The sequence below is a fragment of the Grampus griseus genome (genome assembly GCF_964374135.1).
Source record: "Grampus griseus genome assembly, chromosome: 18".
Lineage (NCBI taxonomy): Eukaryota > Metazoa > Chordata > Mammalia > Artiodactyla > Delphinidae > Grampus > Grampus griseus.
In genome coordinates this window covers 58,163,110-58,181,133 of record NC_139012.1, presented here as the reverse complement: position 1 = coordinate 58,181,133, position 18,024 = coordinate 58,163,110, and the positions used below count along the sequence as shown (strand labels likewise).

The 18,024-nt window shown below is 41.8% G+C and overlaps 1 protein-coding gene across 2 annotated transcripts in view; it reads left to right on the top strand.

Moving 5' to 3' along the window:
• Positions 1 to 292: 292 nt before the first annotated feature.
• The window catches only part of TSC22D1 (TSC22 domain family member 1), a 132,795-nt gene continuing 115,063 nt past the window's right edge, over positions 293 to 18,024 (top strand). Inside the window, exons 1-2 of one of the 2 annotated variants that reach the window (XM_082675337.1) lie at positions 293 to 387; positions 828 to 3,871. In XM_082675337.1, coding sequence (XP_082531463.1) covers positions 999 to 3,871 — 2,873 coding nt within the window. In that variant the 5' untranslated portion in view covers positions 293 to 387; positions 828 to 998. Of the gene's footprint in view, positions 388 to 680; positions 3,872 to 18,024 lie in introns of those variants that run through there. The other variant, XM_082675338.1, reaches the window with a different exon arrangement.

Genomic DNA, 18,024 nt, shown 5'->3' with positions numbered 1-18,024 from the left:
GGCTGCAGAGGAAGAGGACTAGAGCGGCTCGCATCGTCGGCGCTAGCGCACGTCCCGCCGCCCTCCGGGGAGGCTCGGGCGCCGGCCCCTTCCTCCCCGAGGACGTGTGCCGAGCCGAGGCGCCTGCCCAGAGGGAGGAAAATGCTCGGGCTCCATGGCTGCCAGTGATGGAGAGGTCCCTGGGCTCCCGCTGCCACCGCCGCCGCCGCGCCCCGGCCGTGCTCCGCGAGGACCCGGCGTCTCTGCGCGCCCGCCCGCGCCCCGTTGCTGGGCTCACCGTACCCGGCGCCCCGCCGCCGCCCCGCTTCGAGCCTCGCCGCGCCGGCCTCAGCCGCGGCCAGCGTTTCCTCACGGAGCAGCCGCCTCGAGCCCAGGGGGTTTGAAAGGGTCCGCAGGGCGTGGGGGGAGGGCCGAGCGGGGCCGGCGGGGCCGGGAGGGGAGGTTTGAGCCACAGTGAGCTCAGGGTTCGCCGGCGGCGGCGGGGCTGGGGGTGGCGAGGGGAAGGCGACACTCGCTCGGCGCCGCCGCCTTCGTGCAGAGCGACCGGGAGGGTTTTGCAGCGGCCGCCGCCGCCGCGGCGGGAGGAGGGGTGGAGGTGGCTTCGGAGTTGTCCGGAGAAGGTGGGCATTTCTCGGCTTTCCCACCCCCTCCCCTAGCCTCCCCCCTCCCCTGGTCTTCCCCTCCCTCCTTCCCCGCACCCCACGTGAAGCGGAATATAAAGGGGGGTGTGAGGCTAGAGGGGAAAGTGAATGGCGAAGGACTGAAGGGGTCCCCCCTTCGGGTCCCCGGCTGTTCTGTTCACCCTCGTTCATCCTCCCTTCCCGAAGCTCGCCCTCGAAGGCAGAAGCGGCCAGCGCCTTCGGCTGAGAAGGAGGAGGAGGAGGAATCGCGCCGGGCGGAGCGTCAGGTCCCGTTTTCCTCCTCGGCGTCTTGCATACAAAGATTACGGTGCCGAAGGAAATTGCACTCGCCTCCTCCGCCCCCCGGTACCCAGCACAATGCACCAGCCGCCCGAGTCCTCCGCCGCCGCGGCCGCGGCCTCGGCCGCTGCAGACATTAGTGCTAGGAAGATGGCGCACCCGGCAATGTTGCCTCGAAGGGGCAGTGGTGGTGGCAGCGCCTCTGCTCTCAGTGCAGCAGGTACCGGCGTTGGTAGTAGTGCCCCATCTTCCGAGGATTTTCCGCCTCCGTCGCTGCTCCAGCCGCCACCTCCTGCAGCATCTTCTCTGTCGGGACCACAGCCTCCGCCTCCACAAAGCCTGAACCTCCTTTCGCAGGCTCAGCTGCAGGCACAGCCTCTTGCGCCAGGCGGAACTCAAATGAAAAAGAAAAGTGGCTTCCAGATAACGAGCGTGACCCCGGCTCAGATCTCCGCTAGCATCAGCTCTAACAACAGCATCGCAGAGGACACCGAAAGCTACGATGATCTGGATGAATCTCACACAGAAGATCTGTCGTCTTCCGAGATCCTTGATGTGTCACTTTCCAGGGCTACCGACTTAGGGGAGCCTGAACGCAGCTCCTCAGAAGAAACTCTCAATAACTTCCAGGAAGCCGAGACACCTGGGGCAGTCTCTCCCAACCAGCCCCCCCTTCCTCAGCCTCATTTGCCTCACCTTCCACAACAGAATGTTGTAATCAATGGGAATGCTCATCCCCACTCCCTCCATCACCACCCTCACATTCATCATGGGCACCACCTCCATCACGGGCACCACCATCCATCCCATGCCAGTGTGGCCAGTACACCCATTCCGGGAGGGCCGCCCGCAAGCCCAGTATCCAGAAAACTGTCTACAACTGGAAGCTCTGACACTGTTATGCCAGTTGCACCAACTTCTGCCGTATCATCGAGTGGCTCACCTGCATCTGTAATGACTAGTATCCGTGCTCCGAGTACAAGCGGCAGTATAGGTATAAATTCTGTTACAGGTACTAATACGATGAATAATGTTAACATTACGGCTGTGGGCGGTTTTAATCCTAACGTGACCAGCAGCATGCTTGCTAATGCTAATTTAAGTGCGAGCAACGTTCCCAGTGCTGCCGGTGTGAGCGTTGGGCCTGGAGTGAGCTGCGGTGTTAACGTGACTGTCTTGAGCGGCCTGGGCAACGGTACGATTTCGTCCTCCGTTCTCATTAACAGCACTGCCAGTGCAGCTGCAGGGATGACTGTAGGATCAGTTTCAAGTCAGCAGCAACAGCCAACAGTTAACACGTCCAGGTTCAGAGTTGTGAAGTTAGATTCGAGTTCTGAGCCCTTCAAAAAAGGTAGATGGACTTGCACCGAGTTCTATGAGAAAGAAAACGCTGCCCCCGCCGCCGAAGGGGTGGTGATAAATAAAGCAGTGGAAAGCGTAAAACAAAACCCGACAGAAGTGACTTCTGAGAGGGAGAGCACGAGCGGGAGCTCAGTGAGCAGCAGTGTCAGCACGCTGAGCCACTACACGGAGAGTGTGGGAAGCGGAGAGATGGGGGCCCCAGCTGCCGTGGTGCAGCAGCCGCCCGCTCTTCCAGGTGTCGCCCTCCCGCAGATGGACTTAAGTAGCGCCGCTCCGGCGGGCATTTCAGCAGTTAGCATGCCACAGAGTATTTCTCAGTCACAGATCTCGCAAGCGCAGTTGCAGTCTCAAGAACTGAGCTATCAGCAGAAGCAGGGTCTTCAACCAGTACCTCTGCAAGCCGCTCTCAGTGCTGCAGCTGGTATCCAGCCATCACCTGTGAGCGTGGTGGGTGTAACTTCAGCTCTAGGTCAGCAGCCTTCCGTTTCCAGCCTGGCTCAGCCCCAACTGCCATATTCTCAGGCGGCCCCTCCGGCGCAAGCACCCCTGCCAGGCACATCACCCCAGCAGTTACACTATGGACAGCAGCCGTCGGTGGCCCCGAGCCATGGCCCGTCAGTGACTCCGAATCCTGCTTCCGAGTATGTTCAGCAGCAGCCGATTCTGCAAACGGCAGTGTCCTCTGGACAGCCCACTTCTGCGGGGGTGGGAGCAGGAACCTCGGGGATTCCTGTGGCTCAGCCACAGGGCATCCAGCTGCCAGTGCAGCCCGCAGCAGTCCAGGCGCAGCCCGCCGGGGCAGCTGGCCAACCTGCTGGCCAGGCGCAGACGGCAGTATCTGCTGTACCTCCTGGCAGTCAAATTGCAAATATTGGTCAACAGACAAACCTACCTACGGCAGCGCAGCAGCCCTCTGCCCAAGTCACACCTTCAGTTATCCCGCAAGGTGCTCCTCCCTCTTCACAGGTAGTTCCACCCGCTCAGGCTGCGATTCTTCATCAGGGAGTTCAAGCTAGTGCTTCAAGCCTTCCTCAACAATTGGTCATTGCACCCCAGAGTACCTTGTTAACTGTGCCTCCCCAGCCGCAAGGAGTAGAGTCAGTAGCTCCAGGAGTTGTTTCGCAGCAGTTGCCTGCAGTCAGTCCTTTGCCCTCTGCTAGCAGTATTTCTGTTACGAATCAGGTTAGTTCAGCTGGGCCTTCTGGAATGCCTTCTGTCCCAACAAACTTGGTTCCATCACAGAATATAGCACAAGCCCCTGCCACTCAAAATGGTAATTTGGTTCAAAGTGTTAGTCAGCCTCCCTTGATGGCAGCACCTAATATAAATTTGCCTTTGGCGCAGCAGATACCAAGTTCTACTCAGTTCTCTGCACAATCATTAGCTCAGGCAATTGGAAGCCAAATTGAAGATGCCAGGCGCCCAGCGGAACCCTCCTTAGTTGGCTTACCTCAGACTATCAGTGGTGACAGTGGGGGCATGTCGGCAGTTTCCGATGGGAGTAGCAGCAGCCTAGGAGCCTCTGCTTCTCTTTTCCCGTTGAAGGTGCTACCGCTGACGACACCCCTGGTGGATGGCGAGGATGAGAGGTAAGGTCATGCCATGTTTCTGCAGACACTCAGCAGATGCAGAGTCAATTTATTTTAGTAGCTATGTATATGCACAAGATCAGTCTAAAGCGTTATATATTTCTTCCTTTTTGTATGTGAAACTGCATTTTTCTGGTAAGTTTTCTAGAGCAAGAGTGTGATGGAGTGGTCTCAAACTAGTTGGCCAGGAAGTGGTGTAAGTATTGTGTAAACACTATTTGACAGTATAGTTTTTGAGCATTAAGAATAGGTTTGGGAGCACCAAGTGGTTTTGTTATTTATAAAATGGTTTTTAGAGTTACTAGTTTTTGCTGACCCATCTAATAGTTAATCTGTTCTTTTGAGTTCCTAAAATCATTATGATCATCTCTTGGGGACGGGAGGGGAGGTTGTGGTTCCCACATTTGTTTCTCCTTTACTGGACAGGACAACCCTTTAAAGTTCTACTGTGTTTGCTCTTAGTCTGTGAAAGATAACGTTAGCTGCTTTTCCTCATCAGATATTACAGGAAAGATGACCTAAGCTGGGTTATACAGCTTGCCCTCAAACTAATTGCCCAACTTTTGTGTACTTATCTAATGGTCGTTTCATTGGAACAGTAAAGGAATGGGAATCTTAAAAAGTGTTTCGTGGGGTAGGAGGCCATACACTCTTAAAAATAACCGGATTTATCGTTGATAGTAGTATGCTGTGCATTTTTCCTTTTGCATAGTAGATCAAGGTGGTAGCCATTTTAAAGGGTAAAGAAACAAAGTCTTGGAGGGTTGAATTTATAGAGACATGAAACCGACTTTGTGCTCCTACAGTGTACTCCACCTGTTCTCCTCTTCTCTTACCAAAAAAATACATAAAGCCTAAAGTACATTATTAAACCAGCGTTTTCTTAATTGGATTGGAAATAATGTGATAATCATGTTTATTGAATCCAATTGTGTCTTTGAAGCTGGCTAGCTAGAAAAGTTGTGAAATCTCTCATGCTACTACATGGCTTTAAACTAAGTTGATTTTTAAAGGAATGTTCTTTTCACAAATTTGCCAGTCTGACTAACCTTGATCAAAATAATATAGGAGTTATGACAAAGGCTATTCATTTTCACTGTGGAACTTTGAATAAGCTTGAAAGATACTTAATTATTTTAGTATTAGTTGGAGATTTTTGAGATTGAACTTTTATCAAACCAGTTGGAACATTTACATTCAAAATGTGTATCTGTGGTTTTCCCTTTGGAAATATTGAGCATATTTCAAAAGAATTGCAGTTTTAGAAAAACAAAGGCCTAATGTTTCAGTGAGGTTTTCATGTTTTTTGTTTTTGTTTTTTTTTTTAGTTACTTAGAAGATATAAGGTAAAGGCATGATTAATTGAAATAATTTAAAGTCTTGTCTTTCAAGATTTTTATTACTTTTCTAAGTCATATAATTAAAATCTCGTTACCTAGCCGAATGTATTCAGTATCATGTGTACAAAACTGTACATTAAAAGATAGACCTCTTCTAGGAGGTGGTTTCCTTAAGAGTCCTATTATAATTATTGTTAAACCTTTAAATGTATCAAATCATGCTAATACTTATCTGTAATTTTAAAGAATTATTTACCCCAAATATTAATAAGTTCTAAATTTAAAGGGTGTGATCTGAGTAAAGCCCACGGGTCCATTATGTGGTTGCTAAAGTTAGAGAAATAAAAGATGGGTCAGATACACAAATGCAAACCACATATTTTTGAATTCAGACCTGCCATGATTTTTGCCAATTACTGTTTGTGGTCTCCTGGCATGACTCTCTCCTTTTTTGTTTTCCTCCTGGTGGTGGGGCATGATAGAGCTTTCCACAACATGCTGTTCCAGATGATTAAAGTCAGGAGACTTTACAGCTCGTTTTTTAACTGTAGAGATAGAGTCCCCGTTTAAGATATTACTACAAAATTAATTTTTCCATATAGTAACTGAGAGGAACATTAACGAGGGGCAAATTATGTAGGAAGCTTTGAAATTAAAGGGACAAAAACAGATACTGAGACATATGATTAAATATTGGTATAAAGTAACTGGAGTTGACTGTACCTGTTTTGAGTGAGCTACATATTTGAGCCTTTGTTAACATCAAAGTCAAGTCGTCAAGACCAGAAAATTTTTTTTCAGAGGTATCCTTTAAATTCTGAGAAATCAAAATGACCCCTAAAATACCTGTAAAGGTCAGATAGGGTAAATTTGTATATTATTTTCTTTGTGCTTTCTTGCAGATTATTTCTTTTACGACTGTAGTTCGGAAAAAGAAATGTTTCATTTAAATTGGTTCTTGGAAGGGAATTTGAGAATATCTGCAAGAGAAAAAAGTGATAATGAGTTTCTATTTATTTTTTTAAAGTGTTTTTTACTTTTTCTTCCCATGTTAGTTTCTGTGTCACTTGTGTCTTCTGGGCTTGGTCACCTATTAGTCTCCCATAGGAGAAAAGAGTACATTGTAATTTCAGTATTACGACTTAGGAAACACGTTAACAATAAAACTTTTGGATGGTAGGACAAATGAAGATTCGTTGTTCTTTAGTCATCTTTTGAAATATATTCTAACACTTTAAATTTTAAAATATTTCTAACACATGTGGAAAATGCTTTCAGTTGGCTACTGGTAGAGACTATGAAGATCAGAAACATGGATCAGGCATTAAGATTATGTATCTAGATTTTTAAAAATCATTCTCATTAAAAAGTTCTTAATGTCTCACGTTAACCTTTAATGTGAACTTATTTTTACAACACAGGGAAGACACAGGTATTTTACACTGATGTATAGTCTAGTGTTTTGTGATTGTTAGTACAGCCTCTTCTGTGAAATTAATTGGTCAAACTTCTATTCCTCCTTCAAGGCTCAGCTCAGATGTTCCCTCTGAAGCAGTCTCTTCACCCAGGGAATGTTGTTTCCTTAGCCCTTTTTAGTGTTCCTCTAGTCAAGGCATTGCACACATTCAGTCTGAATTATGTTTACCCATTTTCCCCACAAGACTGTGAGTTCCTCAAGGGCAAGAGCTAAATCTTTTTTGAACCGATTAATGAGCAGACCTTTCTCTGCTTTTTCTATCATGATTTATATTTGTATTCTCTCTCACCTTAAGCACAGCTGTTCAGGTTGTAGGATCATATAGTTAAATGCAACAAAGTGAAAAGAAATGAATGAAAATACTTGCTTTTTCTACCTCTTTTGCCTTTTCATACCTTGAGGTGAATTGATGTCTGTCTTTTAAATGCAGTGCCTGTTGTAGAGTTGGCCCTCATATTTACTAAAGAGGAATAAGTTTTCTTATCAAGTAGGAATAATACTCATTTTGCCTACTTCTTAGGATGGTAGCATCAGATAAAATACTTTAACTGTAAAATACTAAATTATAAGTTTTAATTTTTATTTAGGTTGTACCTGCACCGATTAAAGAGCCAGATAGTTTACATGGTTATCAAAACAAACAGAAGCTTCCTGCCTGCTTCATTTCCCAGAAGCAATCACTTTCACCTCTTTTAGATGATGACTGTGATATTTACCTCCCAGTCTCTAACTGCTTGTGTTGCTACTAGATGTGCAACATAGCCAGGTGGTTAGGAGCATGGACCCTGGAAGTAGACTGCTTAGGTCTGATCCATCCTCTATTGTTTACTAGCTGCTTAACCTCGCTGTGCCTCAGTTTGCTCATTTTAAAAAGTGAGGAAAATAGTACCTACCTCATAGGGTTGTTATAAGAATTCAATGCATTTGCAAAGCCCTTAGAACTGTTTCTAACTCATATGCCCTATATATGTGTGTGTGTGTTAAATAAAATACTCCTTACTTTTTTTTTTTTAAATACATTTCCTTCTTTCTTTATTTTTGGCTACATGGGGTCTTTGTTGCTGTGCGCGGGCTTTCCATAGTCGGGGTGCTCGGGCTTCTCATCGCCGTGGCTTCTCTTGTTGTGGAGCCGGGCTTTAGGCGCGCGGGCTCAGTAGTTGTGGCACACGGGCTTAGTTGCTCCGTGGCATGTGGGATCTTTCCGGACCAGGGCTCAAACCCGTGTCCCCCGCATTGGCAGGTGGATTCTTAGCCACTGCGCCACCAGGGAAGTCCATCCTTGCTTTTGTTTTTGGCTTTATTAACTTTGTGGGTAGAAAATGAAGATTAACTTTGTCATGACCTACTCAGTTGGTCCTCCTTCCTCCTGGTCCCTCCTTTTCTTAATAGTTATGATTGCATCACTATTGATTATTCAGTGTTCTTGTAAAATATGATTACTTTTCCTATCCTGTCTAATGTCCTGTACTTGCCTCCCTCCTCCCACCCCAGCCATCTAGTATGTGTGGTACACTTATATATATATATTTCTTACACTATTTAGCATTTAGAAATGTTAGCAGGTTCCCCCACCCCAAGGTTTCATCTGTCATCATCTGTTTCCTCCAAGTTGCCTTTCTCCCCATTTTTGTATGTTTTGGGCTTAACCTTTTATGATAGAGCCTTTCTTCAGATGTCTGGCAATTCTAGGTCCTCTGCTTGTACTTAAGTGTAGGAGACTAAAGAGCTGATAAGAAGTTCTCAATGTGACTTGCTGACTGTTAGCTTTACCACAGGGTGATTTGGCTGGAATTCATTGTCTCCACCCACCTGGCCCCCCCTTAATTTTCTCTGTAGTAATCACTGATGCATCATTTCATCAAATGTCCCTTGAGATGTTCAGACATATCAGGTACTGTTATCAATTTTATCTTCCTGAGGAAGTCTCTCTGATATTTCTCTGAGCTTCATTCTGGACTGATTGCCTTTTAGACTTGGTATGCAACTATTAATATTTGTGGGATTCCTTTCACTGTCTTCTGTGGTTGGATCTCCATTTTCCAGTGACTCATGTCATTATTCATTCTTGGCTCACTTGATGTTTTAAAATGGCTTTAGCTTACCCTGTTACTTGTTTGATTCTTCAGTTAGGTAAAGAATACTGGATTGGAAATTGTATTATTTTATAATTTTGCTCCATGGCTTTCTAGCTTCCACTTTGCTTTTGAGAAGTTTGAAGCCATTCAGATTCCTTATATATATTACATGTGACCTGTGTGTATGTGTTTTGTTTTTTCTTTTTTTCCCCTATACTCTTGTTTATTCTCTCTTTCCATCCCTTCTCTCTTTCTTTTAAATCTCGGAAAGCTTTTAAAATTGTATCTGTTTTTAGTGTTCTGAAATTTTATGATGATGGGTTCTTATGTGGGTTTTGTTTCATTCAGGGTGCTGAGTACTGGTGTCCCCTTTCAGTCTGGAAACATCTTTTAATTCTGAGACTTTTTCTTGAATGAGGTTGTTGATTATTTCTTTCCAATTTCTTTTTTCTTTCTCAAACTCCTTTTATTGGGATAATGGACCTTCTTGACCAGTCTTCTAATTTTCGCACATTTTCTTTCGTATTTGCCATCTCTTTTTCTTTTTGCTTTACTTCTGTTGAGTTTCCATCTATTATCATGTATTTGATTTCCAAGAGCTTTTGTCTTTGGTCCTTTTAAATAATATCTGTCCTGTTCTAGTAACAATAGTACTTTCTCTTAGCTGTCTGATCCCTGTGTGATCTGTGTCCTCCAGTTTTAGCTTTCTTAGTTTTTATTTGTTCGGTCTTTATCTTTTGTGCTGTAGCCTTTCCTTAGATGGTGGTTGTGTGTGAGAGTAGGGGAGTAAAATGCTGATTCAAAATTCTGAGAGTCTCGTTAGCTTTGCTTTATGGTCACCTGGTGGAGCATCCCTGTATATGTCTCTTCACTCAGTCAGCTTGTTTTCAGTATGTTCTCCTGCATACTTTTGTGCCTCATTTCCTCAGTCCTGGGATCTTGTGTTTTATATTCACCAGACAATATATTTTCAGTTTTTTGTTGGGGCTGGGGAGGGGCCGTTGGGATTTGTAGGGCTGGTTGCTTCTTAAACAGACTTTTAAACAATCTTCCTTATTTTAAGCACTCTCTCTCTCCCACATCCCACTTCAGATGTATGTGGTAACTGCCAATTCCTGAGTCTTTTGGGGATTTTACAGTTTAAATTGGGTTTGTTCTTGGCTTTCCCCACTGTTTGCTAAAGATTTGATTTCCTAGTGTTTGCTAAATAAGTCATTTGTCACTCAACCATCTGCTTTCCAGCTTCCAAATTTTTGTTGCTATTGTCTTTTCTACCCGTTCTCTCAGTTTTTGTGGGTTTATGGCTTTATATCTTAAGAAATTCCTTTTCTGTCATTTCAGTGGGGCTTTTAGGAAAGGAGTGTAAAATAGATGTGCATTTAACATTACACATCTATTTCAGTTGTAGAATATTGCATTGTTAAATGTAAAGAATATTACTAATTTTAACAATTCATGCTCCAAGATTTGATCTATAACTAGTACGTAAATTTTGAGTGGAATTGCTTGGCTTATATTCAGCAGAAATAATAATGGCATATAACTTGGTAGTTCAATTCACAGAAGTGATTAAGAATGTTAGGATTAGATTCAGTTAATATTTGTTGTCACATTTAACCACTCAACATCCTTGTGAATTAAGTTTTTTTCTAATTTACTGGTGAATAGACTGAAGCTTACTTAGTTTATTAGAGAAGCCAAGTAAGCTGTGTCAGGTTATGTACGTAACAGTCAAGTTGTATACATAACAGTAAACAGTAGGCTTGAAAGCCATTTTTCCAATTCAAAATCTGGCACTGTTTCTACTACTCATAAAGCCAACAGAGAGGTAAGGGTGATGCCCATAAGTAATAACAGAGTGGCCGAAAACCCGAAAAAGGGCAGGCTTTATTGACTTGTGTATTAGTACAAATAATGGGATTGTCATAGAACATACCAACATTTACGTATGAGCCCTTGGTGAGAAAAAAGTGGGTAAAGTCGTAAGAGTGGTGTACCTGGAATACAGTAGACAGACATGTTAAATGAATTAATTTTAACATTTTTGGGGGAAGTTGTATGAAAATTATCTCTTCAGGAAAACCATTTTAATTTTCTAATAATTTAAATTCTGTCTTTGTAACGTTGACTTCAGAATTGCAAAACATGTAGATTTTATTTCTTATTTAGAAAGTTCAATTTAAAAATATGAAACTGCAGAGCATGCCCTGTGTGACAATATCAGAACCCTGGTTGGTTTTTGCTGTGTCACCGTGTCGTTAGGTTTTAATATCATGGTAAGAATATGCTTTAATGGCTTATTAAAATAAATTACATGAGGGAAAAAAATGATAAAGGATGTTTACATTATTTGAAAAGAATGATCTATAGTGTTTTGGATTCCAGGTTGACTTTTTTCCTAGTGTCACATATATTCAAATGTCCCACTCTCCCCAACCCTTCACTTCTTCCTTACTAGTCAGCTTGACCTGAAAATCTTACTTGACCTTTCAGTCTCAATAGGTCTAGTTGATCTTTGTTTTCCTTCCTTGAAACACCCACTCTCTTTTGCTTTCAATGATATCCTGCTTAGTTCCTTCCCACCTTTCTGGCCACTCCTTTTCATTCTCCTTCAGTTCAGCTCCTCTATCGGACTCTCAACATTGGAGTTTGTTTGGATTTGAGTCCTCTTCCCACCTACTGCCTTTTCCCTTTTCCCTAGGTGATCTGCTGTTCTGTGGTCTGTATGCTCTCAACTCCTGAATGCACATCATAGCCCACACTTCTCTTCTTAGCTCTAGACTGCTACGGTCCTCTGCCTTCCTGTTATCTCTGCTTATATTCTCACAGCCTCTCAGTCTCAACAAATCATAAGCTTAACCTCTTCATTACGTACCCTGTCAAATTTCTCTTTTAGTCGTGCTCATTTTAATAAATATTTCTTACTCTAGTTCTTCACTTAAGAAACCTGAGTCGTTCTTGATAGCTTCCTTTCCCCCACCCTCTGCATTCTGACCATTACATTCTAAATATATCTTGAATTTATCTTTTCTTTCCCCATCTGTGTTGCCACCACTCTAGTCTAAGGTAACATAGTCGGCTCTTAAAGCCCTGCAGTAGCTTCCTCACCAACTTCCTGCATACACTCTTGCCTTTCTCTGATTTTATGTCTTGTAGTCAGTGATGTTCTTAAAACGGAAGGCTGTTCAGGTCTCTCACTTGCCCCCAAACCCCTGAAGCCTTCCCATTTCTTGTAAGGTAATTACATTTTGCTTTTGCTCACTTCTGGCCTCACATGCCACTTTCCCCCCCCTTTCTGTGTCCCAGCTGCTTCCTTTCGATTCCTCGGGTTGCCATCCTTTCTTGCTCTCTCCTCCAGGCTTTGGCGTGCGCTGTGTCACCTTCCCTCCATTCCTCCTTAAGCCTCACTGTCACTTTGAGAGGCCTTCTGTGACATACCAACCTAAACTTAGGTTCTTTGTTAATACTGTTTAAGATCACCTTGTTCTTTTATAGTGCCAGTACAGTTTGTATTGCATAATTAGTTTTTGTTTTGGGGGATTATCTGTTTGATGATTTTAAGCTTCATGAACAGAGATGTTTGGTTTGCTACTATATATGCAAAGTATATTTCAGTGCCTTACAGTAGGTACTCAGTAAAAATCTGCTTAATGGATAACTGAAGAAAAATTTTTTTAATATTGGCATAAGTTCAGCTTCTTTTTAAAAACACTATTATGATATATTTGAAAGTTAAATAAGTTCTTGATAGATCATGTGTTATCACTATTTTCTCCTTTAATAGAGATGATTGAGAATTGATTACTTTTTTGCTGTATTTTGAGCAAAAAAGCAATGCTTAGTTGCTGCTTTTAACAAGCATTGTATGTTTATTTTGTATTTACATATGTTTATGACAGTAGAAGTTCTCCAACTTGAATAAAACAAACAAAAAACCCCACTTATTTCTAAATTAGAATGTCAGTATTCTTATCTCCTTTTGACTGGTTCAGCTGTTTAGCATAAATGATTCTCAAATATCTAAGTATTACCTTGGAAGTTCTTTGCAGTTTCAGCTGTTTAAAATATAAGCATTTAACTGGTGAAATGCCACTTGTTTGTATTAAAGGAGTTTTCTTTGTTAGACAGTGTAGTAAGCATTGAGTTAATTACTTGTTTAAAATTCCTGACTGATCTGTTTTACTTATGGTCGTTGTAGTGACAACAAGTGATTGTTACTAAACTAGTAAGTTATGGATTCTATGAAGGGAAAAGAACCATGGAAGAGATTTGGCAGTGATGAGAATTAGCAATCATTTTAATTGATTATATATGGGTATTAAATGGGAGTAAAAAGTATTAAGATATGAGGCCTTTACTTTTAAGGTTGGGGTAATTAAAAACAGAAGGGAAAATATAGAATCTGATGTTGTAGTGGGGTGATCATCAGAGGCTAGTTCTGAGAGTCTTTAAATGTTGTCATATTCTTTTCGTGGACATACCAGTGTTAAACCTTGTTTGGCTTAAAACCATATTTGTGTTGACTGGGGAGAAGATCGACTGTGGCTTGATCTTGTTAAAGAATTAACTTTAGGTCATGGTGAATGGTATTGCCTTTTCTCGTTCACTGAGCCATAGGGTAAAGGGTGCTCTTGAGCTTCATGGGGATGAGACAGATGAGATAACATCTTATTTTCCCAGGCATCCCAGATTATTTTTGTAATATCAGGTCACTACTTAAGTTGAGGAACTCTTGACACTCTGTGTACATGCCTGAGTATTCCTTTTTTGAGTAAATTGTAGATGGATGGATTGATTATAAAATTACTCATTGTTGATAAGATTTCATTCTCTCCCAGCTCACCTAGTTATCTAATTTCTTTGGTTATTAGGGTTAGTGTATATTTATATGGTAACAAACAGCATACTGACTAGTTAGGAACATATAAACGTACAATTGAAATACTATCTAGCATTAATTTTTTGCTAACACATGGCTGTGATAAATTTCTAGTGGTGATAGTAATAAAACCTGCCTCTTGTATGATTGGGGGGGTTAAACAAAACTCTGAAATAGATTATATACTCTTGAGTCATAGCAGTCCTAAATTTTTTTTTTTTTTTTCAGGACTTTTTTTTTTTGGCTGTGTTGGGTCTTCGTTGTTGCTTGCAGACTTTCTCTAGTTGCAGCGAGCGGGAGCTACTCTTCATTGTCGTGCGCAGGCTTTTCATTGCGGTGGCTTCTCTTGCTGCGGAGCACGGGCTCTAGGCGTGTGGGCTTCAGTAGTTGTGGCACGCAGGTTCAGTAGTTGTGGCTCGCAGGCTCTAGAGCACAGTCTCAGTAGTTGTGGTGCACGGGCTTAGTTGCTCCACGGCATGTGGGATCTTCCCAGACCAGAGCTTGAACCCGTGTCCCCTGCATTGGCAGGCGGATTCTTAACCACTGAGCCACCAGGGACGCCCATGTCCTAAAATGGACAGGATGCTTTTGTTCCATTTTCACAGAGGAAGAAACTGAGTCTTGGGTTCATTTATTCCGTCAGTAATTAAATATTGAGTTCCTACCATGTGTCGTATGCTGTTTTTAGCTTTTCATGGACAGACTACAACAAGTTAGTAATAATAGTAGTAGTAACAGTTGTAGTAGGAGTAGTTGAAAATTATGGTACTCGTTATATGCTTGTTCTAAGCACTTTGCATATATCAACTTGTTTAATTCTCAGAACAACCTTATGAGGTGTAAGTACCATTATTATCCGCATTTTGCAGGTAAAGAAATTGAGGGATAGAATGATTAACTTATTCAAGGTCACATAGCTAGTAAGTGGGAGCTGGGATTTAAATCCAGTCAGTCTGGGTCTAGATTTTGTGCTCTTAATGACTTCTGTGCTCTGCCGTCTCTGTAGGATATGATCAAAACCAAGGTGTTCTGACTGTTGTTCCCTACACTGGAAGGCACTGGGAGCTGCAGATATTTAACTCATTATATCCTCAGATACTCTTGTTTTGATCTTGGAAGTTCGGGTAGGGACGCTCCTCTTGTTCTTGTACTCCAGAATGTAAGCTCCTTGCGAGTAAGGATGTTACCCATCTGTTTTTACCTCTGTATTTCCACTGCATGCAGTATAACCTGATTCATGGTATGTTCTGAAATATTTGTTGAATAAGTGAGTGCAGACGTGTGGCAAAAACATACCCCACAATCATCTGGGAAAGGGATATAATTATTGCCAAATACTTTGCCATCCTGTTACCATTATTGCATAGCAGTTTTGATAGGAGTAAGGTTCAGTTCTTCTCGGATATGTTACTGTACCTATTACATTAAGTTCTCTGTCTCCCCCTCACTGGCCTATCAGATGGATATATTTATTGAGTAGGTACTAGGTGTAAATCATTATATCTAGTAATGGTGTGGGCACAGATGTAATCTAACATGGTTCTTGTTCTCAAGCAGTGTATGCTGCATATACATGGGGAAATTATAAGAGCTAAATAACGCTTTTAAACAACACGAAATCAATGAATCAGAAATTTTGAGCTGGAACTCTGGATCCCATTCAACTTTTGGCTTATAGGTAGAGGAACAAGTTCAGAGAGGCTACGTGAATTCCTGACATAGTGCTACAAAACGTTTCTTAGACTGTACCTGGAACGCTAGCCTCCAAAATGACACAGGAAATTGCATTCAGAGTTCACAGATGGGATAGAATTGACCTTTGGTAGGTTAGGAAAGCAGTGTTGTTTGAACTGACTTTTCAAAAGTCTTGAGTTGAAGGAGAAAGTTTGAGGCAGGAGAGGGTTAATAAAAATGGGAGTAAATAAGGAGAACAGTCTGGGCATAATTAAGGCAACAGTTGGGCTTAATGGAGTAAGTTAAGGAGGTGAAAGGAAGTGACTGAAAATTAAATTGGGGAGTGATTTTGCCCTCAACACTTGCTAACTAACTGATGTTCAGGGAAAACGAGTATCAGAGGAATCCGTAATCTAGATTGGAGTGGGGGTATGCTTGGAACAGGGAGGAGAACTTAGGAAATTATGTTTTTCTGTTATTTGTTAATGAATGAAAGAAAGAAATTAGGGGGAGAGTGATTTCCATTGTAAAATGATTCAGTACAGGAACGCTTTGGTTAGCAAAATTTCTCAGTTTATAAAAATACTGTATTCACCTTCCTACCTGCTCTTCCCTTGAAGCAATGTTTTGTTTCTCTTGTGTTGAAAAAGAAAAAAAATAACCTAATTTCCCAGGAAAGCTATTATTTATAGCTGCGATTTTAAAGGTCTGAGGATAAGTGGTTATAACCTTCAGGTAGGATTTTTGGCAATTTAATCTTTTCATAGGGTTTATCTGTGTCTATAATCCAAAGCAGATGTGTCCCCAAAATATTTAGTAGTGAATAGAAATCCAGGTGAAGGTGAACTAAGTGTTTAGGATTGGTTCTTTACTTTAGTGATCTAGCTGCTTTCTTTTCATACTAACGAGGTTCCATTGCCAGTCTCTTCCAGGCATTGGAAAGAGGTGGAATTATTTCTTCCTATCTCCTGAGCACTCCTAGGTCTCTACCAAAAGGGAAATGGTAGAGATTTATTTAAATGAGAAAAGCATTAATGCTATCATTGACAATAAATGTGAGTAATTTGATTATTTTACTGACATTTGAAGTGCCACAAAACTTACTCTTTTATATTTTGGTGCATTGTTTCATTTTGCTTGCCATTTAAAAAATTCGAGAATATATACATGTATGTGTGGGTACACATACAAAGGAATGTAATTTTTTAAAGGGATGTTTTGAAAATGTCCTTAGATTACGGAATCTCCTGGGTATTTGAAAGGATGTAATTTATGGACTGTGTATATGCATAGCACTCTTTATATCCTTAAGGAGAGCCTACGTTGAATTTAAGAATAAGTGTATGTGTATATATACGTATACATATACATGAAAGGAAAAGCTAACAGGTAACAGATTCAATTTATATGACTCTTCTGTTTCTGGTCCTTTGTGTCAAGTTTTCTCACTCATTTATAAGTTATTGTATCTTAGAGTATTTATATCTATCTCTGTAAGCTTCTTGAAACATTTTAGGGAATGACTTGGGATAGAAAGCCAATAAATGGGAAAAGTATGGCAAGGTAGAATATGGTGTGTCATGAGAGATCTAATAAAGCAGTATTGGGAGACAGAAGGTAAAGATCACATGCTTTTGAGGAGGTGACATTTGAGAGAAGTTTGATAGCCATGGGGATTAGTAAGTCACTTCAGTGGAGAAAACATACCAAAAAGGTTCAAGGTACGAGGAGTATTTATAGAAGAGAACACAGGACATAGTCTAAGTTGGTAAGAGATAGTGTCTGTATACAGGAATGTAGAAGGCAAGGCTAACTTTGAAAAGCCTTAATTAAAGGCAGGATTGCGAAGTTTGGACTTAATTGGACTTGGAATGGAGAACGCTTCTTGTTTTTGTAGAGTGGCCTGATCCGTGCTGTGTTTTAGGAAAGTGCTGACCCTACTTTGGATGTCTAGTTGCTCCCTTCCTTAATGAGGTGTGAGAAGTTCAGTGATTCCTTTTCTGTCACTGGTGGAAATAGAGGCACATTTTCTTTGTGGTTGTAATCTGAGGTAATGGTTCGAACCAGTGACCCTGGCCTCATTAAGAAAGCTAAGAAGGTAAGGACGCAGTCCACACATGGTAACACTCCGCTTATCCAGAGTGGATAACCTAATCCTTTAGACACAGCTCTGGCTTCCAAAACTGCTTGAAATTGCCGTCACAAAGTAAAGCTATGTTTTGTTTTGTTTTTTTCCCTTACTGTTTTTGCATAGCATTTCTGGTCCTTTTTAGACTTTTTTTTTTCAAGTCTTATATTTTACTAGCTTTATCGTTTTAAAGCAGATGAGGGGAGAAGGGGAAAAAAAGGGGATTCTGAGGCATGTAAGGTGACATTGGGAAAGTAGCAGTTTATAGCCTGACAGCAAGGTAGGAGTTAGAAATTTTAAGAAAACCCCAAAGAAATTTGATATGGTATTGAATGTTCACCAGTTGAAAGATTATGTTTTGTATATTATTTTAAGGAAGCATGAACACAAATGCATTCCCAATGGTGTTAACTACTGAGCTATGGATAAGTATAAAGAGACAGTATTTATTTTTAGTTGTCTGCCTCCATTGTATCATTGTATCATAACCATCAACAAATTAATATGCTGCTCCATGTTGCTTTTTTCCTATTCTAAAGTAAGGGCAAGTGTTTCATGTTTTCCTAGCTTTCAGGCTGGT